The following is a 21,945-nucleotide window of genomic DNA, read 5'->3' on the forward strand; positions in this document are numbered from 1 at the left end:
CTCGTGCTGTGGCCCCCCCCGCGCTCCGCTCCCGCCCGCTCGCCCAGCCGCACCCCTGCTCCCCACCCTCCGACCCTCCTTTCCCAACCCCGCACCCCTCCTCGCCTCCCCCCGCACTGCCCTCACTTCCACCCACGGGTCCCACCCTGCACCCCCCCCGCCCCGCCCCGCCCCGCCCCGCGCCCCGCCCCTGCGCCTCACTTTCCGCCCGGCCGCGCCCCCTCCCGCCCCCGACGCGCCATCCGCGGGGCCGCAGCGCCTCCCGCTGGTCGGGGCGGTCGGGGCGCGGCCGGGGCGGGAGGCGGGCGCCGTATAAAGTGGGCGGCCCCGCGGCGGACCCTCCCTCCTGCCCGCTCCGAGCCCGCGGCCGCCGCCCGGACCCTGCGCTCCCCGAGACGTGTCCGGCGAGGGCGCCCCGCGCGCTCCGGAGTCAGGTGAGCGCCGACGTGTGGCCGCGCGGGGTCTCCCTCGGGGGGCGCGGGGGGCCCCGTGTCGGAGCCCCGAGGCCGCTCCGGAGCCGCGGAGCCAACGGTCCGGCCGCCCCCTCCTTGGCCCCTTCCCGGGCAGGGCTGCGGCGGGCGGGGTCCTCCCTGATCTGGCTCGTGCGAAGGCTCCGCCGCCACCCCGGGTCACCAAGTGGCCTCGCGGGCCTGGAGGTCACGTTCAGAGGGCGGAGGAGCCCGAGTCACCGCCCGGGACGACCGGCCTGTCCACGTGCACGGGGCACAGGGTCTCCAGCGGCGCCGGCCCCCGTCCCGGCTCCGGAGGGCAGCGCTGCCCCCCAGGGAGCTCACCAGGGCCGCCAGACACCCTTGAGGTGATGAGGGTCTCGGACAGCGTCGGGAGGGGACAGCTCGGCCCCACCCGACCCCACCGGGAATCAGCGGGCGCCACGGAGGCTGACCGTGGCCCACCGGGCGTCACCGCCGAAGTCTGCGGGGGAGACGAAGCAGGGGGCGGTCTGGCGGGCCCGGCGGGAAGCAGGAGCAGGGCCGATGGGGCCTGTGGCGGCCGGGCCAGACCCCACACCCTCCGGGCCTCCTCACTCAGTCTAGCAGAACCTGGGGGGCCCGGCACCCTCAGAGCGTGGCTTTGGGGTGGGAGCGGCCGGGTCACCCACCGAGAGGTCCTGCTGATCCTAATAACAGCAGGAAAGGCCTTTGGGGGTTCTCCCAGGCTCATCTCACCACGGTCGGGAGGCAGGAGGGGCGCTGTCTGCCCTCCTTGCTGTCCTCCTTCCTGGCACCATGCGGAGACGGGAGGGCAGGCCGGGGACGTGGGCCTGAGCCCCCAGCCTAGGTGACCCGCACACTCAGGACTTGACGGGCCACTGAGCCCTTCTGGCCACCGTGAGGCTGCCGCCCTCCGCGGAGGAAAGCTCCCTGAGAGGCCAGAGAAGCCCTCGGCGGGGTGGGGGCCGTTGCAGGGGGCATCTGCCAGGAAGCCACAGGGGAGGCAACGTGCGGAGTCGGGAAGGTGTCGCAGGGCCCCCGGCGGGACAGAGCTCGGGCCCCCGCCGTGGGCAGTGCCTGTCACACCCAGGAGTGACTGCATCCCTGGCCGGCGGGGGCGGTGTTTCCCGGGAGCTGTGGGCAGCGGGGTGGCCTTCAGACCCCTGGGGTGGGGGGCGGCTCAGAGAAGGGGCAGCGCTGGGGCCTGGCGAAGGGTGTGGCCCGGCCCTACCCCAACCGGCATTTCCTCATCTCTGGAGCGAGGCCGGGTTACCCCACCAGCCCTTTCGACCTGCCAGGCCCGCTAAGGATCTCCAAAGGCACAGAGCGTGGGAAGGCCGTGTTTGTGCCCACAAAATGCTTCATGACGCTGGAAAAACCCAAGTTCTTGTAATTTTTTTTTAGGATTTTTTATTTATCTGACAGAGAGAGGGAGCACAAGCAGGGGGAGCAGCAGGCGGAGAGGGGGAAGCAGGCTCCCTGCTGAACAGGGAGGCCAATGCGGGACTCGATTCCAGGACTCTGGGATCGTGACCTGAGCCCAAGGCAGATAGATGCTTAAGCCACTTAGCCACCCAGGCACCCTTCTTGTGATTATTTTAAGAAAACCACAAAGAGCTTGATTTTTTCCACGTTTTGGTGGATCAGCCCTTTCTTTGGCTTTTTTTTTTTCACATATTTATGCAAAGCCGGTGGGGCATGGGGGGGAGGCCTGGGGTGGGGCACACCTACAGAGAAGCCAGGGTCTGGGGATGCCGCGCCCACCCCAGGGCTGCATTGGTGTGGCGTTGGGCCGTATCATACAGCGACATTCTCCGCAGACTCCCTGCACGCCCTCCCCGTGGACCTGAAACAAGTCAGCCCCCTGAAACAGAGGGTCAGCCTCGTGGTGGCCCATTGCGGTGGCTGGAACAAGCATGGGGGGGCAGGCATCCAGCTGTGGAGGACCCCTGCTTCTAGGAGGGCAGAGTCTGGGTCTAGAGCTCCAGGAAGTGTCTCGCGTTCGTGCCTGGAGTCAGACAGTCCCCCGAAGAGTCAGGGGGGCCTGGCACTCTCCACAGCGGGCACTGCCTCAGTCTGGTGGTCGTTTCCTCTTTCTCGTGTGCCAGTGTCCTGGAGGAGGAATGGTTGCTCTGTTGGTCTGTCCGCACGTCCTTGATTTTTGTGCACTCAGCATTTTTTGCTCACTGACCATTTGCCTGCTTGTGATCTCCCCTGTGTTCCTAACGAGTGCTCGGTTCTAGTAATCCGTAAGAACTGTGCCCCCAGTTCTTAAAGATGGTGGTGAAATACACGCAACGTAAAACTTATTATCTTAACCATTTTTTAAAATTTTTTATTTATTTATTTGACAGACAGAGATCACAAGTAGGCAGAGAGGCAGGCAGAGAGAGAGAGAGGGAAGCAGGCTCCCTGCCGAGCAGAGAGCCCGATGTGGGACTCGATCCCAGGACCCTGAGATCATGACCTGAGTCGAAGGCAGAAAACTTATTATCTTAACCATTTTTAAGTGTAGAGCTCAGTGGTGTTCATGTTGTTGTGCTACTATTTTGTCCATCCGCCTCTGAAATTCCTTTCATCTTAAAAAACGGAAACTCTGTACCCATTAAGCACTAACTCCCCTCCCCTCCTCCCCCAGCCCCTGGCAGCTTCCATCCTACCTTCTAGCTTTCTGATTTTTTAGAGAGTCTAAGCATCTCATATGGTTTAAATGTCATATGGTCTTTTTGTCACGGCTAATGTCGCTGAGCCTCCCATCCCCAAGGTTCAGCCACGCTGGGGCACGTGTCAGAACGTGCATCCCCTTCAAGGTGAACCGCCGACGACCCATTCATCCGTCGGTGGACACTGGGATCCTTCCGTGTTTTACTTGTGAATAATCACTAACGCGAACGACGGAGAGGGTGTGTGAACATCTCTTGGAGGTCTTGCTTTTCCTCTGGGGGGTGAGCTGCTAGAAGTGGGGTTGCAAGATCGTATTGTGATTTTAGTTTTGTTCTTCTGAATAGCCACTGTACTGTCGTCCACAGAGTCTCGACCGTGTTACATGCCCCCGACACTGCCCATTCCTCCACATCCTCCTGCGTGTTACTTCGGGGCGGTGTGTGTGAGTGTGTTCTGTTAACCATCTTAATGAGGGTTAGGTGATATCCCACAGTTTTGTTTTTCTCTAATAATTAGCCGCGTTGAGCATCTTTTCATGTGTTCCTTGACCATTGGTACGTCTTCTGTAGAGGAAGGCCTATTCAGGTCCTTTGTCCATTTTCAAATCAAGTTTTTGTTGTTGAGTTTTAGGAGTTCTCAAAAATTCCAGACACTAATCGCTGATCACATCCGTGATTTGCAAAGACTTTCTCTTATTCTATAGCGTTGTCTTTTGACTCTGTGGATAGTGTCTTTTCGTACACAGAATGTTTTATTTTTCATAAAGTTCAGTTTGCCTAATTTTTCTCTAGTTCCTGGTGCCCTTGGTGTCGCGTCCAAGCGATCACCGCCAACTGCAGTGTCGTGAGGTTTTGCCCTGCACTTCTGAAGTTTTACAGATTTAGGTCTTACACTGAGATCATGGATCTACTTTGGGTTTTTGTTTGTTTGTTTTGCTTTGTTTGACTTTATTTTTTTTTATTTTTATTTTTTTAATTTCTTTTCGGTGTTCCAGAGTTCATTGTGCATGCACCACACCCAGTGGTCGATGCAATCCGTGCCCTCCACAATACCCACCACCAGTCTCACCCAACTCCCCACCCCCTCTCCTCCAAAACCCTCAGTTTGTTTCTCAGAGTCCACAGTCTCTCGTTCTTTGTCTCCCCCTCCAGTTTCCCCCCAAATGCCTTGTCCTCTTCATCTCCCCATGTCCTCCGTGTTATTCCTTGTGCTCCACAAGTAAGTGAGACCATATGATACTTGACTCTCTCTGCTTGACTTATTTCACTCAACATAATCTCCTCCAGTCCCGTCCATGTTGCTACAAAAGTTGGGTGTTCATCCTTTCTGATGGAGGCATAATACTCCATCGTCTATATGGACCACATCTTCCTTATCCATTCGTCCGTTGAAGGGCATCTTGGTTCTTTCCACAGTTTGGTGACTGTGACCATTGCTGCTATAAACATTGGGGTACAGATGGCCCTTCTTTTCACTACATCTGTATCTTTGGGGCAAATACCCAGCAGTGCAATTGCAGGGTCATAGGGTAGTTCTATCTTCAATTTCTTAAGGAATCTCCACACTGTTTTCCAGAGTGGCTGCACCAATTTGCATTCCCACCAACAGTGTAAGAGGGTTCCCCTTTCACCACATCCTCTCCAAGACACATTGTTTAGGTCTTCTTAATTTTGGCCATCCTAACTGGTGTAAGGTGGTATCTCAATGTGGTTTTGATTTGAATCTCCCTGATGACTAGTGATGATGAACATTTTTTCATGTGTCTGATAGCCATTTGTATGTCTTCATTGGAGAAGTGTCTGTTCATGTCTTCTGCCCATTTTTTGACATGATTATCTGTTTTGTGTGTGTTGAGTTTGAGGAGTTCTTTATAGATCTTGGATATCAGCCCTTTTGTATTAATTTTTGGGTATGGTGTGAGGTAGGGGTCCAACTTCATTTTTTTGCTTGTGGATACATAGTTTTCATCACACTATTTGTTCTAAAGAGTATCTTTTCCCCCACTGAACGATCATGACACATTTGTTGAAAAGTGCTTGAATGTATATGCAGAGTTTATTTCTGGACTCAACTCAGCTCCCCTGGTATATGTGTCTGTTTTTATGCTAGAACCACTTTTTTTCATTACTATTGCTTTGTATCAAGTTTTGAAATCAGGAAGTGTGAGTCCTCCAGCTTTGGTCTTCTCTTTTAGGATTATTTATGCTATTCAGGGTCTCTTGATATTTCTCATGAATTTTAGAGTGGCTTTTTCTATTTCTGCAGAAATCATTGTTGGGACTTTCATAGAAATTGAATTAAACCTGTAAATCACATTGAGTGGTATTTCAATTTTCATAAATTGAATCATCCTTGCATTCCAGGAATAACTGCCACTTGCTTGTGGTGTTTAATCTTTTTATTATCCTATTGAATTCTGTTTGCTAATATTTTGTTAAAGATGTTTGTGTCAGTGTTCAATAGGAATATTGGTCTATAGTTTCTTTCCTTGTAGTGTCTGTCTGACTTTGGCATTAGGGTAATGCTGACATCATAGAATGAGTGAGGGAATATGCCCTCCTCTTCAACTTGTTTTGAAAAGTTGGAGAAGTATTGATGTTAGGTCTTTAAATGTTTGGTAGAATTCACCAGCGAAGTCATCAGATTTAGGGTTTGTTTTTGTTTTGTCAGGAGATTTTCCGTTACTGATTCAATCTCCTTACTCGGTAGAGACCTGTTCAGAATTTCTCTTTTTTCATGGTTGCGAGGTTTTGCATTTCTAGGAATTTGTCTGTTCACCTAGGTTACCCAGCTTGTTGGTGTACAGTTGCTCATAGTTCTCGCTTATAATCCTTTCTATTTCTGTGGAATTGGTAGTAATGTCCCCACATTAATTTCTGATTTGGGTCATTTGAGTCTTCCCTCTTTTTTTCCTAGTTCATCTCACTACAAGTTTGTCAATGTTGTTGATCTTTTTGAAAAACCAACTTTTGGTTTCTTTGATACTCTCTGTTGTTTTTGTCATATATATATATTTTTTTAATTTTTTATTTCTTTGACAGAGAGAAATCACAACTAGGAAGAGAGGCAGGCAGAGAGAGAGGAGGAAGCAGGCTCCCTGCCAAGCAGAGAGCCCGATGCGGGGCTCGATCCCAGGACCCTGGGACCATGACCTGAGCTGAAGGCAGAGGCTTTAACCCACTGAGCCACCCAGGCGCCCCGTTTTTGTCATATATTTCATGTAACTCTGCTCTCATCTTTATTACTTCCTTCATTCTGCTAGCTTTGGTTTCATTTGTTTTTCTTTTTCCAGTTCCTTAAGCTGTACAATTAGGTTGTCGATTTGAGCTCTTTCTTGTTTCTTTTTTTAGTTTTTAAAGAGATTTTCAAATTAATTTGAGAGAGAGAATGTGCTGCACCTGTGTATGAGCAGGGGGAGGCGCGAGGGAAAGAATTTCAAGCAGGCACCCTCTTGAGTGCAGAGCCCGACTCAGGGGTAAATTTCACAACCCTGAGATCATGACCTGAGTTGAAATCAAGAGTTGGACTCCTAACTGACTGAACCACCCAGATACCCCTGAGCTCGCTCTTATTTTTGTATGAAAACATGTATAGTTGTAAATTTCCTCCTAAACATGACTTTGACTGTGTTCCATACATTCTGGCATGTTTTTATTATTTCATTTTTATTGGTCTCTGAGTATTTTATAATTTCCCTTGTGTGATTTCTTCTTTGATTTGGTGGTTCTTTGAAAGTGAGTCTTTAATTTCTGCGATTTTGTGAATGTTCCAGTTTTCCTTCTGTTTTGGACTTCTGACATCATCCCATTATGATCAGAGAAGATGCTTTCTATAATCTTTTCTTCTTAAATCCATGGAGGTTGTCATTTTTGTTTTACCTTCTCCCATTATTGTAAGTCTCTCCCTTTCCTCTCTGCCTGAATTTAGTCCAGGAGATTTAAAGTATTGGCAACCTTTTCCCTATTCATTTTTATCTTTTTTGGGGGGAGCTAGACATGGAAGACTAGGACATTCTAATGCAACCGCATGTACGGGGAAATCAGATGTGCACTGCACATATTCAGGGCAGATGTGTGCTCAGGAAACACCTGAGAACACCTTAGACTTAGACTTCAGGCTGATCTTTGCCACAGAGAAAGCCTACAACAATAGGATAAGTAAATAAACAAACAGCAAGAAGAACCTGACTTCAGACATACGACTATTAGATTCCATACTACTACTGGATTCAAATTTCCAGTTTTCAACAAACGAATCACAAAGCACAAAGAAACAGGAAATGTGTGTCCTGTGTGGTCCATCCAAAGCTATGTACACACACACACACACACACACACACACACACGTATGTATATCAACAAAACTATCCTGGAAAAAGACCAGATGGTGGACCTAGTGGCCACAGACCTGAACACAACCATCTCAAAGATGCTCAAAAAACTAAAGGAAGGCATTAAAGAAGTCAGCGAAACCATGTCTGAAGAAATGAAAGTATTGATAAAGAGAAACTCATGGTAGAATTCAAAAAGAAATAGTGGAGCTGAAAAATAAAATAACTAAAATGGAAACTTCACTAGAGGAATTCCAAAGCAGATTTGAGCAGACAGAAGAAATAACCTGTGAAGTTGGAGATAAGACAATACAGATTACTGAGTCTAAGGAACAGAAAGAAAAAAGATTAAATAAAAGTGAACAGAGCCGGGGCGCCTGGGTGGCTCAGTGGGTTAAAGCCTCTGCCTTCGGCTCAGGTCATGATCTCAGGGTCCTGGGATCGAGCCCCGTGTCGGGCTCTCTGCTCAGCAGGGAGCCTGCATCCCCTGTCTCTCTGCCTGCCTCTCTGCCTGTCAAATAAATAAATAAAATCTAAAAAAAAAAAGAACAGAGCCTACAGAACTTGCAGGCATGGTACGGGAGTCCCAGAAGGAGAAGAGGGAGAGACAATGACAGGGAAAGTATTTGAGGAAATATTGGCTCAAACCTCCCAGTTTGACAGAGACATGAACATCAAATCCAAGAAGCTCCATGAACTCCAAGTAGGATGAATTTAAAGGGACTCACACTGACACATCATCATCCAACCATCAAAAACCAAGACAAAGAGGGAATTGAAATCAGCGAATGAGATGTGACTCACGATATTCAAGGAATCGTAAGATTATCAGCAGAGTTCTCATCAGAAACTTGGGAGACCAGAGACAGTGGGCTGATCATATTCAAAATGCTAAAAGAAAAAAAACCTGTCACCCAAAAATTCTATATCTAGCAAAACTGTCCTCCAAAAGTGAGGGTAAAATTAAACATTGCCAGTTAAACAGAAGCTGAGGAAGTTTGTTAATACGTGACCTACAAGAAATGCTGTAGGGGGTCCTGTGTGGTGAAATAAAAGGACACTAGATGGTGTCTCAAGGTCACATGGAGGAATAAAGGTCTCGGCAAAGATCAACATACGAACAATTATAAAAGCTAATTTATCATGATAATGTTATGGGACTCCACCTTTTGTTTTCTACATAACTGAAGAAACTGATGCTTTACAAATAATATTTGGTTATGTTTTGAACATACAATGTATAAAATGTGTATATATACGCGCATTCTGAAATTATACCAGCTTTACGTGCAAATTCAGACAAGAGTGCTCTGGCTTTAGGATGTTCACTATAACCCCCGCGGTAACCACAAAGAAATATGTAGAGATTATACCCAAAAATAAATGTGGAAAGGATAGAAATGTTTCACCACAAAAATCAACAAAACACAAAAGAAGACAGTAACGCAGAAAATGAGAAACAAAAAGGTGGAAGGCGTATGGAAAAGGAACAGCAAAACAACAGAAGTCTCTCCTTACCAGAGCTACTTTGATCGGAAACAAATCACACTGCCCAATCCAGACAGAGACTGGCCGAGCAGCTTGGGAGAAAACACGACCAGACTGCAGCCGAGCCTCGAGCGGCACGCGTCTCCACGTACAGAGGTTTTACCGCACAGCACCGTACACGCGTTTTGTCCTCTGCATGACTTCCTCAGCACTTTCCCTCTAGCTTACTCTACTGCAAGCACCGTGACGTGTGCACACAGGACGCGTCCATCCACTCCCCTGTCATCAGTCAGGCTTCCGCTCAACAGTAGCCTCTTAGCAGTCCCACCGTGGGGGACTAGAAAGTTATACGCGGATCATCGGCTGCGTGGGGAGGGGGTCGGCACCCGCCCCTCGCACTGCGCCAGGGCCGGCTGTCTACAAGAGACTCTCAGTCTCTCATTCCAGAGACTTTATCCATACAAGCAGGAAGCAAAAGAGAGCAGGGCAGCTGTACTAATACCAGATAAAATGAACTCGAAATCAAAACCAGTTACAAGAGACTAGAGACATGGTATGTTCATAAAATTTTTGATACAGCAGGAAGCTAAACCAATTATGAACACTGCACGCCTAATAGCAGGCCGTCAAAATTTTTAAACCTTAAAAATACGAGATCTTGTTCATATACTGGAAAGACTGTTATCTGGCTCCTGGTCTATGTCCAGGCTGCTGCTCTTGCCTTTATTGTAAGGAAGTGTCATCCGTGGGGGCCCAGGTGTCAAGACTGAGGACCCCAGGCTGCCTGGGTGGCTCAGTCAGTTGGGCATCTGCCTTCAGTTCAGGTCATGATCTCGGGGTCCTGGGATTGAGCCCCGCATCGGGCTCCCTGCTCAGTAGGGAGTCTGCTTCTCTCTCTCCCTCTGCTCCTCCCTCTGCCCCTCCGCTCCCCACTGTGCTCTCAAATAAATAAAATCTTAAAAAAAAAAGAAGAGTGGATGGTCCACGAGCCATGCGGCCTGGCTGCTAGCTGAGCACCAGGGCAAGCTGCCCGCGCAGGGTCGGTGTGCTCCTGTGTGAGGCGGGACCGGCAACCGTACCAAAGCCCGAGGTGGGGTGGCCTCACGGGAGGAGGCTTAGTGGGCATCTGGTGCAGGGTTAGCCACAGCAGACGTCTCCATGTCGCCGCATCCGCCTGGTGGTGATTTCCACTCCCTTCCCCTGGAATTCACGCGGCTGCCGGTAACACAACTCCTGTCTCTAGCCATGTGGCGAGCCCCATCCCCCAGCCCTTCACTGCCCTGAAGGGCCACCATCTTCCCTCCTCAGTTCCGGGTCGCCTGGCGGGTTGTTGCTGTTCACCACAAGACCACAGACGCCTTATTGCTCTGACGTCCTTCTGTCCTCGGCCGCTGAGAGCACAGGCTCCCTCAGGGCCGCGCACCTCCGGTTTTTCTCAGCTGCTCTTACTTACGCCTCTTTAGACTCATTCTGTCCACGTGTACAAGCAAACACACAAAAATACTTCTTGAAGATTCTGATTAAATTACATTCAATTACAGATTCCCTTAGACATAACTGATATTCTTTTTTTTTTTTTTAGATTTTTGTTTATTTATTTGACAGAGATCACAAGTAGGCAGAGAGGCAGGCAGAGAGAGAGGAGGAAGCAGGCTCTCTTCTGAGCAGAGAGCCCGATGTGGGGCTCGATCCCAGGACCCTGAGATCATGACCTGAGCCGAAGGCAGCAGCTTAACCCACTGAGCCACCCAGGTGCCCCCATAACTGATATTATTAAGTATTGGGGTTTTCATCCAGGAACGAGGTTCATCTCTCCGAAGTGTTCCTTAGAAAAATTTTGAGAATTTTTAATAAGTACTGCACTTTCTTAGATTCTTTACTTTACTCCTTAACTTTATGTCATTTTTGCTGTAGCGTAAACAGTATTTTCCCATTAAACTTCCTAATTGGTTGTTGCTAATAGAAGAAAATCTATAGTTTTTGTATGTATTTTTCTTATAATTGTCCCACTGAACTCCCCCTTCCTGTAAACATTGTATAGTTGAGTTCGTTGGGTTTCGAATTCCCGTCTTTAGGGAGGACGGTTTCCATCTCTTCCCTTTCCAAGATTTATACTCTGTTTCTCTGTACAGTCTTATTGCATTGGCTTTCAACACAACTCTGAACCGTAGAGAGCAGCACTCTCTGTCTCGTTTATGTGTCTCTTTCTTGTGCTCTCGTGGACATTCTTGGAGTGCAGGAGTTTTTAACACGGCATCAGGCCCACGGTAGACTCCCTGAGTTCAGGAAGCATGTGATTTCAGTATATGGGTGTGTGCGTTGGTATCAAATGAAACGGTCCAGGTTCTTGAGGGAAGAACCCCTTTTTTTTGTATTTTTGTATAAAATATGATCTTGGTTGTGGATTGAAACGTATATGCTTTATAACACATAATTCAACTCCTCAATTTCTTATTTTCCTTTTTCTCCATCAGCAATGGTTGTTTCAGGTGCCATTAAAATAGGGACATGATTTTCTTGTTACGTTCATGTGCCCGACATTAATGTGCTTTGTAGGGTTTGTCATCATTCTATTTCCAAGCTGACGTTGTCCGGTTCTGGGGCGGTTGTCCTGGATATGCTACTGGATTGCGTTTTCTAGCATCTGTTGGGACGTTGGCAACTGTATTCCAAAGTGGGAATTGCCCGCAGAGTTTCTTTTAGGGATTTCTTTTATCGAGTTTTGGTCTCAGGTTTTTCCAAGTTTAATGAATTGAAAAGCTTATCTTTTTATGTTTTGCAACAGGCTAAAAAGTAGAGAAGTATTTGTCCTCAAAGGTGCCGAAGAACTCTCCCACATCCATGTGGGTGGAGCTCTGGGGTGTATTCCCTGCCTGCGATTCCCGTCCGTCCCAGGCAGAGCCCAGCCAGTCCTCACCTCTTCTCAAGACTTTCCCAGAACTTTCCCCGTCTTTCCTGTTCATTAGCTGAGGGCTGCACTTAGTTTGCTTTTAAAAACCTTCTTCTCATAGTGTCATATTATTTTACTCATTCCTAGATTTGTGTTACTATATTTGGGCTTCATCATTTTCCTTTTTGATAAGTTTTTTTACTTTATTGGCCTTTTCAAAGAACCAGCTCTTGGATTTATTTATTTATTTATTTATTTATAATTCTACTGTTGTTTTTTTAATCAGCTGGTTTATTTCTTATTATTTTCTTTCTCTTGTTTTCCTGGGTTTCATTGTTGTTAACTTATTTTTGTCCCTAGCTTCTTCAATGATGTGCCTAATTTGTTACACTTATTTCCTATCCTATGACATAAAACATCTAAGGCTATATATTGTCCTCTAATTACAGCTTTGGCCTTCTTATATTTGTTTATATGTATAACTTTGTTGTCACTAATTCCTATGTAGTTTGAGCGAGAGAGTTTTCTAAATTTCCAGGTGTTTTGATTTTTTTTTTCTGTCTTACCAGTGACTGCTTTTGTATTGTGGTTTGGAAAATTTCATGTAAAATTTCTGAATTTTAAAAAAATTAATTAAACCTGCTTTTGTGGTTACTCTAGAACTGAATTTTGTAAAACATTCATGCATTCCCTACTTGCAGGTTTCAAAGATAGATATAGATGACAGCGAGGCACTTGTGTGCATGTGTTCCTTACACATTGTCCAAATCCAAATGTTTAGAAAGTACATATTCCCTACTCGTTACTATTAAAGTTTTCTAAAACCGGACATTCATTTCCTCTTTGTTGTTGTCTATGTGATCTCTCAGGAACTTTCAAAGGTGAGTTAAAGTCTTCTTATGCTTCTGTTTGTCAGCGTTTTCTTCAATTTTTCACCACTTTTGCTCTATGTATCTTATTATGATATCCAATACATATAGACTCATAACTAGACTCCTAAGCAGCCTTTACCTTGTCCTGGGCCCCATCGCTTGCCCTTTCATGTCACCTTTGATGGGCCCTCACGCTGTCCTACCACTGTCTTCTCTGTCTCACCCTGTCTTCCTTCTCTCTGCACTGTCTGTGACAACCTCCAGTGTGACTCTCATGGACCTCATCCAGATGGGTTTCATTTTTTGATCTAATTTAGGAATATTTATGTTTTTTTCTTTCTTCTTTTATTGCAGTGTAGTTGACACATAACATATTAATTTTAGGCATCCAGCATAGTGATTCAACAGTTCTGTACCTTCAGCTGTGCTCGCCACCATAGGCATCGTCACCATGTGTCCCCACACAATGCTAGTATAATAGGACTGACTGCATTCCCCCTGCTGTACTTTTCATCCCCATGACTCTTTATTTTATCACTGAACTTGTACCTCTTCATCCCGTTTATCTACTATCACCATCTTCTTCTACCCCCACCTTCCCACTGGCAGCCACTGGTTTGTTCTCTGTATTGATGAGTCTGTTTTTGTTTATTTGTTCATTTGTTTTGTTTTTTAGATTCTACATACAAGTAAATCACATGGTCTATGTCTCTGGCTCGTGTCTTTAGCATAATATTCTCTAGGTTCATGTTGTTGCAAATGGCAAGATCCCGTTCCTTTTTATGACTGAGTAATATACCACTGTGTGTGTGTGTGTGTGTGTGTAGACACACGTACATATATACACCACATCTTCCTTATCCATTTGTTAACGTTGACTCCTGTGTGGTCACATACAGTGCTTCATTAGTTTCAAGTGTGCAATATAGTGCATCAACACTCCCTACCTCACCCGGTGCTCATCACAAGGGCCCTCCTGACGCCCGTGACCTAATGTACCCTTCTCCCCACCCACCTCCCCTCTGGTAATAATCGGTGTCTTCTCTATAGTAAGAGTCTGTTTTTTTGGTTTGTCTCTTTTTTCCCCTTTATTTCTTAAATTCCACATTTGAGTGAGATCGTAGGGTATTGGTGTCTGACTGGCTTATTTCACTCAGCATAATACTCGCTAGCTCCATCCATGTCATTGCAAATAGCAAGATGTCATTCTTCATATGGCTGAGCAGTATTCCACTGTATACGCCCCACATCTTCCATATCCGTTCATCATTCCATGGACACATGCGCTGCTTCCCTTGTTTGGCCACTGGAGCGAATGCTGCTGTGAACATCAGGGCACATGGGAACATTTGTCCTCAACAGAAGAATCTACAGTGTTCATATCTATTGTCACAACTCATCCGTGTTATATTAATTGTGCTTTCTGGCTCCTTTTTTCTTCATTTTTTTATATTTTATTGTATTCCTCAAGTTTCTTTGCTTTCTTACTTATGTTCATTTCTCTGTTTGCTGCAGAATTTTTTTGGAATGGTATGTAGGTGAGCCCTTTTACATCTGAGACTTTTATCCTTTACATGAAAGCTAAGTTGACAAGGCAGACATCTTTGGGTCATTTTATTCTCCCCTCAAAATTCTCCAGTTACTGTCTCCTTGTTTTTCTGTGTACAATATTGTGGAGGAAAAGTCTGATGCCTGAACTGGTTATTTATTGCTATGTATAAGTTACCTCAGAACTTAGTAACTTAAAACAATAAGCGTTTACAATGTCATAATTGATTCGGGTCAGGAATGGCTTGGCTCGGTGGCTCTGGCTCAGGGTCCCCGATGAGGTGCCGTCCCAGTCAGGGGACTGGCCAGGGCTCCGCTCACCTGATGTCTCGCCTGGGCTGAGGATGGACTTCTGCGATGGCTCCCTCACCTGGCTGGTGGCTGGAGGCCTTGGGCCCTCCCTCCTGGGCTTCTGAAAGGCTGCCTGAGGGCCTTTACATGACAGCAGTCAGCTTCCTCTCTGTGAGGACCCAAAAGAGGGCCAGACAGCGCCCATGATGTCTTCTGTGGGCTTGTCTCGGAAACCACGCCATCCCCTGATCTTTTGGTCATACAGGCTGGTGACAGTTGAGTGTGTGAGGATTTCATGAGAGGGTGACACCAGGAAGCAGGAAGAAGCGGGCCCACCTCGGAGATTGCCCACCACGACACCAAAGATTCTTCCCTTTAGGTGTTTTTTGTTTTTTGTTTAACTTTGTGGCCGCTATTGTGTTTTTCTCCCATGCAGATTATTTTTAGAATTCTTCATTTCATTTCAGAGTGGCATTTTTCAACAGTACACTTCATTGTGGGGGCCTCCTTGAATTGACGGTGTGTGTGGTAGTGTGTGTGAGCGTGGGTGTGAAACGTGTGATTGGTGTGTGTGCACACACGCAGGGAGCGGTGCCAGGGGTGGGGGGCTCCCTGGGACTCACGGCTCCCCCACTGGGGGCAGCAAGGCGGGCTGCAGTGGAGGACAAAGCTGCGCCCACATCCCAGTGCCCAGTCCTGACCGGCCCCCCCGCGGCCCCACCAAGCTCCTGTGGTCCCCACGTTGGCTGTCGCATGTGGTTGATGGCCCCGAACCTCTTTGCTCCGACTGTTGCCTCCTGACTTCCTCTCGGCTTCCAAGTTCTTCGGGCCCCTGACTTGCTCCCTACCATGTCCTCAGCCCCCATCCCCAGCCCTCCCTGAGCGAACAGCCCTGAGCCAGGCTCTCCCCCTCCTCTGGCCAGTCCCTCAGTCTGGGCCTCAGTCACCTGCCCGGATTCGCTGGCACACCCACTGGGCTCGCATTCGTCTGGGCAACTGTCACCACCTTGCTGGGTCACAGCCCCTACCTGCAGGGTCACGGCCTCTTAACCTGACCATGTCCTATCCTGGGGAAGCAGGGCCATGTCCTGTTCACCTCCAACAGGGCCAGGACCAGCTCCTCTAATCTGAAACTCAAGTGATACTGAACCTTGAATCTGCCGCCAAAACCCATCCACCTCCTCTCAAAAACGCATTAAGGGGCGTCACCAGGGAAATGGCACCAAAGTGCGCCCATGCCTCTGCTTTTCCCCAGCCGCCACCCCCCAGGGCAGAGACGGGCTGTGCCGACCCAGACCCATCCAGCCATCCAGAATCAAGGCTCTGCGTCCCCTGAGTGTGTGTGTGCGCGCGGGCCGCCTAGGGCCAGGGAGAAGGGCGTCTGCCTGAGCCCATGTGCCCTCTGCCCCACTGTGTGCTCCCCCTGCTGCCCGGGATCCCGCATGGGCACTGGGCGCTGGCGACAGTGGGCTGCTTCTCCCCGTTGCAGGACGTCAGGGTGCACGGGTGCTGCCAGGATGCTCCGAGGCCCCTGCTCTGCCCTCCTGCTCTGGGGGCTCCTGGGGGCCGTCCACGCCCAGCAGCAGGAGGTCATCGCCCCCAGCCCCTCTGAGAGAAACAGCTGCCCAGGTATTGGCTGGGGGGCTGGGACCCCATGTGGGTAGGAAAGGCGGGGGGGGGGGGGCGCCGTGGGGTTGGAGCCTGGGATCCCCCACGTGCACGACGCCTGGCAACGGGCTCGTGCCGCAGGCCCTCACCCCGGGCAGGCCAGTGACGCCCCCGTGCCCCCAGAGAAGGCCGACTGCCCCATCAACGTGTACTTCGTGCTCGACACCTCGGAGAGCGTCACCATGCAGTCGCCCATCGACAGCCTGCTGTACCACATGAAGCAGTTTGTGCGGCAGTTCATCAGCCAGCTGCAGGACGAGACCTACCTGGACCAGGTGGCCCTGAGCTGGCGCTACGGGGGCCTGCACTTCTCTGACGTGGTGAGGGTGTTCAGCCCGCCCGACAGCGACCGGGCCTCCTTCACCAAGAGCCTGGAGAGCATCGTCTCCATCCGGAAGGGCACCTTCACCGACTGCGCGCTGGCCAACATGACCCAGGAAATCCGGCAGCTCAAGGCCAAGGGCGGGGTCCACTTCGCAGTGGTCATCACTGACGGCTACGTCACCGGCAGCCCGTGTGGGGGCATCAAGCTGCAGGCCGAGCGGGCTCGCGAGGAGGGCATCCGGATCTTCACCGTGGCCCCCGATCAGAACCCGAACGAGCAGGGTCTGCGGGACATGGCCAGCGTGCCCCTTGAGCTCTACCGCAACAACTACGCCACCGTGCGTCCCGACCTGGAGATCGACCAGGACACCATCAACCGCATCATCAAGGTCATGGTGAGCCGCTGCCCGGCCACGCCCACCCACTGGGCACCAGGAGCAGGGGTGGAAGCCAGAGCCCTGAGACCCGCTCCTCACTGGGCAGGGCCCTGCTCTGGGCCTCAGTTTACCCCTCTGGGAGGGTGAGCTCCCCATTCCCACCCAAATCTCCGGCTCTGGCTAAGTAGCATTTTTTTGTCTTTTCCACAGAAACATGAAGCCTATGGAGAGGTGAGGGCGTTTTCCGGTCCTGCCGCCCTAGCCGGGTGCTGCCCGCTGGGACGCTGAGGCGCTGGCCCGGCAGAGATGATGACCGCCCCAGCCCCCTGCTGCTCCCGGGGGTCTGGGACAAAAGGGAGGAGGCCAGGGAGCAAGACCCCTGGGCCCCACGTCAGGCCCGAGACTCCTAAGTTTGGACGAAGGGCTCGGGGCTGAACCAGGCTGACACCCAGGGACCAGCGTTAGGGTCACTTGGCAGCACACGCCAGGTGGATGAGGGTCGAGGCTCCGGGGGACGGGGCAGGTGGCCTGTGTGGCGCCGGCTCCTCCCATCCAGCGAGGCCCCGACAGAGACGCCCTTTCAGGGCACAGCTGCTCACGGACATGGCGGTTCCACACACAAGCATGAGCGGGGCCTGGTCTGGCGCTGTGTCATCCTTCCCGCCACCGGCCAGCGTATAACCTTGGTCCTCCCAGAATCGGCCGAGGGCCTTCGGGTTCGGGGCCTCCTGGGTGCCTCCCAAGTCTGTTCCTCCATCCGGCCCCGGGCTCCTGATGGCCCACGGCCCAGGGGTCCTCGGCCCCCCACCAGCTCCCTCCCTGGCCCCCACCTGGGGCTCTCCCCGCCGGCCGTCCCCAACACCCCTTGCTTCTCGTTCCAGTGCTACAAGGTGAGCTGTCTGGAGATCCCCGGGCCGTCCGGCCCCAAGGGCTACCGCGGACAGAAGGTAAGACGCCCGGCCCGCCCTCGGGGTCCAGCTGCCAGGAGGCCCCCACCTCTCTTCAGCTCTGTACGTGGGGCCACATGCACCCAGGATGGCCTCAACCCTTCTGACCCTGGGAGAACTAAAACCAGTTTTCGTCCCCCTCCTCTTAAACGGCATTTTGAGAAAAGTAGGAACGCGTTTTCATGAGGAGCTTTGCCATTGCAGCTCTGGTGTAGGGAAACTCGCCGGAGAGGGAGACCCAGGACAGGGTCCTGCTAAAGCCCACGGAGCTCCCGCTCCTTACAGAGCTTACTGCCGGGGTGTCGGACACCCCGGAAGTTCGGTCAGAGGTCGCACATGACGGCAGAGGAGGGGAGAACCTCTGGGAAGATGAGCCCATCCCTACGCAGCTCCGTTCCCCTCTTCTAAATCTGGGAGGAGCGTCTAGACCAGTAGGAGCGGAGAGGCCCATGCCCAGGTCCCCAGCTAGATGCTCCCCTGCCCCCGTCCCGGGGACACTGCCCCTGCCACAGCCCAGGCATGGAGGTCCCCGAGGAGGCAGCTTCACAGCCGCGGCCCTGCCCTGGGGGTGGGGCGGCCACGATGGTGTCTGAAGGGACACAAAGGAGCCCCCAAAACAGGACACACCAGCTCAGAAGCCTCTGCCCGCCTACCCGCTTCCTGCCTTAGTTTACCCCTATGTCCATGATCTGCATTTAGGGCGCCAAGGGCAACATGGGCGAGCCGGGAGAGCCTGGGCAGAAGGGACGACAGGTGAGTGTCCTCTACACCCCCGCCCCTCGGCCCCAGGTCCCCAGGACTGCGGCTCAGCTGCGGCTCTTTGTTCTTCCTCCACAGGGAGACCCAGGCATCGAAGGCCCCATTGGATTCCCAGGACCCAAGGCAAGTCGCTGCCAGCCCTGCCCCCGTGACGAGGGGTGGGGGGGACAGGCCAAGGGCTGTCTGGGTTGGGGGGGGCTGGACTACAGGGTCAGGGTGTCTCCAGGCCACCCGCCCCTTCACCCCCAAGGCAAGAAGCCAAAAGCCTCGGTATCTTGAATGTTGTCCCTGAACCGAGCCAGGACTGGCTGCCCCTGCCCCCGCCCCGATCTGCAGCACGCGCACCCCCAGTAACACGGCTCTTCCTTTCTTCCAACCTCAGGGTGTTCCTGGTTTCAAAGGAGAGAAGGTGAGACGGTGACGTGGCCCCGGAGCCCCGCAGCGTCCGTCAGCGCATCGTGGCCCCGATGGGGGCCCAGCATCTGGTGTCGCGGAGGGGCGCCCCCTCTGGGGTCCTTCTGGCCTCTTGCTCCATCTGAGGCAGACCTGGCCCCCGGAGGCAGTGGCGTCTGTGGGACTCCAAGCTAACCGGCCTTGCTTTCCTCCTGCACAGGGTGAATTTGGAGCCGACGGGCGGAAGGTGAGCAGGTCGTCTGGGCCGGCGGGCGGGGCACCCCACCTTCCCGCCGCCCCCAGGCTTGACGATCACACCTCTCCTCCAGGGGGCCCCTGGTCTGGCCGGCAAGAACGGGACCGACGGACAGAAGGTATAGTGCATCTCAGGCCCCTCCCCGGGCCGGGGGCATGGCAGGCAGCGTTTCTGACATAGGAATGAGCCGAGCCTCCCCGAGACTCTTGGGTCCTTACCTGGGGCCTCTGGGGCCCCTGGCCACTGCCCACAGCCTGTGGCTGGACGGCCCCCACTGGCACCTAGCCAGGGACACAGGGCAGATAAGAACATGGCACGAGCCAGTGTGGACATTTGCTTCTGAGGACCAGCTCGCGGGAATGCCCAGCCTGGGCTCTGGAAGCCCAGATCCGGCCTGAGCGGGGGGGGGGGGGGGGGGGCTCATGCTCCAGCACATCCCAGGGACGCCCCGCCACCCGCAGAGAGGCCGCCGTGGCATCCAGCCCCTGAGCACACAGCTGGGTGCCCGCTGGGAATGGCAGAGGGGACCGCCCCCGCACATTGCCTGTTGGTGCGCGACCCTGACCCACCTTCTGCTCCCCTCTTCTCCTCCAGGGCAAGCTGGGGCGCATCGGGCCTCCCGGCTGCAAGGGAGACCCCGGGAGTCGGGTGAGGCTTGGGCTTCGGGGACGCAGGGTCTTGGCGGGGGGTGGCAGGGCGGGGTGGTGGCCAGCCCCTCGAGCCGCAGTGAGGAAGCAGGGAGCCACTCGGCGTGGCCCCTTTCTTCAGCCTCTCTCCTGCCCGCCCCGATCCCCACCCAGGGCTCAGCCAGAGCTGTGGCCTTGTGCTGAGGAAGTACTCTCGGGGCTTCTGGGACAGGCTGGGGCGGTGCTCCTGGGTGTCCTGGCAGTGGTTCTGAAAGCAGCGGAGCCCTGGGTCCACCGGGGCTTCTGCGCATCGGGCTCCAGGAAAGCCCCGCAACAGCTCTGGGCAGCAGCCTGGGACAGCCCTGTCACTCTGTCCTGCAGGGCCCCGACGGCTACGCAGGGGAGGCCGGCAGCCCTGGGGAGCAAGGGGACCAGGGCATCAAGGTAGGCTGTGGGCCAGGGGGATGGGCCTTCGAGGGCAGCACCAGGCCTCTGGGAGAGTGCGGGGGGCAGCCCGGCCAGGAAGCCTCGCGGGGGGCCTGTCCCTGCAGAGTGGCCCTCGGGAGCAGAAGGCCTGGGAACGCCCTGCCTGAGGGGTGGCGGCACTCACGCCCGGGGGCCGCGGGTGCCTTGCCCGAAAATGCCAGTGTGTGGCCAGCTCAGGACGTGTGTCCGGTCAGGCAGCTCTGCGGCGCCCAAGGGGCCCCGGCCATGAAACCACGGTCCTCCCAGGCCTCGCAGGGCCCCTCTGCCAAGCTCTCAGGCACCGTGACTGTTCCGTGTCCATCCTCCTGGCTGCCCAGGCCTCTGGAGGAGCCGGACGACAGCCCCTCCCAAGGCAGCCCCGCGGACAGGGCCCGGGTCCGATGAGCTCCCGGTGCAGCCACGCGGGCCCGGCCCCTCGGAGCCGGCTCCGGCCTTGTGGCCAGCGTCGCAGGGATGGGAGCCTGATCTCTCCAAACTTTCCCAGGGAGATGCTGGCCGCCCGGGACGCCGAGGACCCCCAGGAGACAACGGGGCCAAAGGGAGCAAGGCAAGTGCCCCTGCCTGGTCGCTGCTCCCCACCCCCACCGCAAGCCACATGCCAACCCGAACCAGCATGTGGGGGAGGGAGCCGTGCGGACAGCGGCAGCTCGGCCAGCCCTGGGCTCTGAGCACGCGGCCAGACCCTCCGCTGCTGGGGGACCGGGGCACCCCCACTCCCTGAGCAGACCCGGTCCCACGCAGGGCAGCAGCAGCAGCAGCCGGGCTGGGGGTGAGGACACTCCACGGGGCCCTTCCTAGGGCTGACCTGACGTGGCTCCGCCCCACAGGGTTACCAAGGCAACAACGGATCCCCCGGAAGTCCTGGCGCGAAAGGAGCCAAGGGTGGACCAGGGCCCCGAGGACCCAAAGGCGAGCCTGTGAGTTCACACTCTTCCCCCGCCGGTGCCTGGGGCCAGGGCTGGCCAGGGTGGGCTGTCCCTCTGGGCCTGGCCCACCTGCCTCACCCCTCCACACACCGGGTAGGGCAGAACCCCTGCTGGCTCGGCCCAGGCCCGGCTGCACCCCTGCCTGGGGACTGGCCTCATGCCCCCAAGTCACCCTCTCAGAAGGGTGCCCCGAGGGCTGAGCACAGACGCGGGCGCACACCCTGTGGGCCCCCCCACGGCAGCCTGTCCATTGTCTCACGGCAGGGCTGACCCTCGAGGGGGAAACATCCTGAGCCCCGGGGCCCCCAAGTGGACGGAGTGACCGTGCTGATCGCTGGTCCAGGCAGGGCCGCAGTCACGTCAACTAAACCCCTCATTTCTCACACGCTGACCAGGAGCCCTTCACATCCTAAATCCGTGGCGGCAACTTAACTTCCCCGACAGAGGACCAGGCCCCTCCCCCAAAGCCTGTGTCCGAGAGAGGAGAGCAGAGCACGGGGTCCACGTGGCCCCCCAATCCGTCCCCCCACACACATACCTGTTCTCTGCAGGGACGCAGGGGGGACCCAGGAGCCAAGGGCAGTCCAGGCAGCAACGGCCCCAAGGGGGAGAAGGTGAGTGTCCGGGGGTGCTGTTGGCTGCAGTGCA

At 53.5% G+C, this 21,945-nt stretch overlaps 1 protein-coding gene across 2 annotated transcripts in view; it reads left to right on the forward strand.

Moving 5' to 3' along the window:
- The first annotated feature begins 278 nt into the window (after window positions 1-278).
- Window positions 279-21,945, forward strand: part of COL6A2 (collagen type VI alpha 2 chain) — a 32,145-nt gene continuing 10,478 nt past the window's right edge. Inside the window, exons 1-15 of one of the 2 annotated variants that reach the window (XM_046002396.1) lie at window positions 279-434; window positions 16,025-16,164; window positions 16,327-16,922; window positions 17,115-17,135; window positions 17,786-17,851; window positions 18,551-18,604; window positions 18,689-18,733; window positions 18,993-19,019; window positions 19,224-19,250; window positions 19,333-19,377; window positions 19,854-19,907; window positions 20,267-20,329; window positions 20,856-20,918; window positions 21,199-21,288; window positions 21,849-21,911. In XM_046002396.1, the coding sequence (XP_045858352.1) occupies window positions 16,053-16,164; window positions 16,327-16,922; window positions 17,115-17,135; window positions 17,786-17,851; window positions 18,551-18,604; window positions 18,689-18,733; window positions 18,993-19,019; window positions 19,224-19,250; window positions 19,333-19,377; window positions 19,854-19,907; window positions 20,267-20,329; window positions 20,856-20,918; window positions 21,199-21,288; window positions 21,849-21,911 (1,326 nt within the window). In that variant the 5' untranslated portion in view covers window positions 279-434; window positions 16,025-16,052. The remainder of the gene's footprint in view (window positions 435-16,024; window positions 16,165-16,326; window positions 16,923-17,114; window positions 17,136-17,785; window positions 17,852-18,550; window positions 18,605-18,688; window positions 18,734-18,992; window positions 19,020-19,223; window positions 19,251-19,332; window positions 19,378-19,853; window positions 19,908-20,266; window positions 20,330-20,855; window positions 20,919-21,198; window positions 21,289-21,848; window positions 21,912-21,945) is intronic. The other variant, XM_046002395.1, reaches the window with a different exon arrangement.

The sequence above is a fragment of the Meles meles genome, chromosome 4 (assembly GCF_922984935.1).
Source record: "Meles meles chromosome 4, mMelMel3.1 paternal haplotype, whole genome shotgun sequence".
Taxonomy (NCBI): Eukaryota; Metazoa; Chordata; class Mammalia; order Carnivora; family Mustelidae; genus Meles; species Meles meles.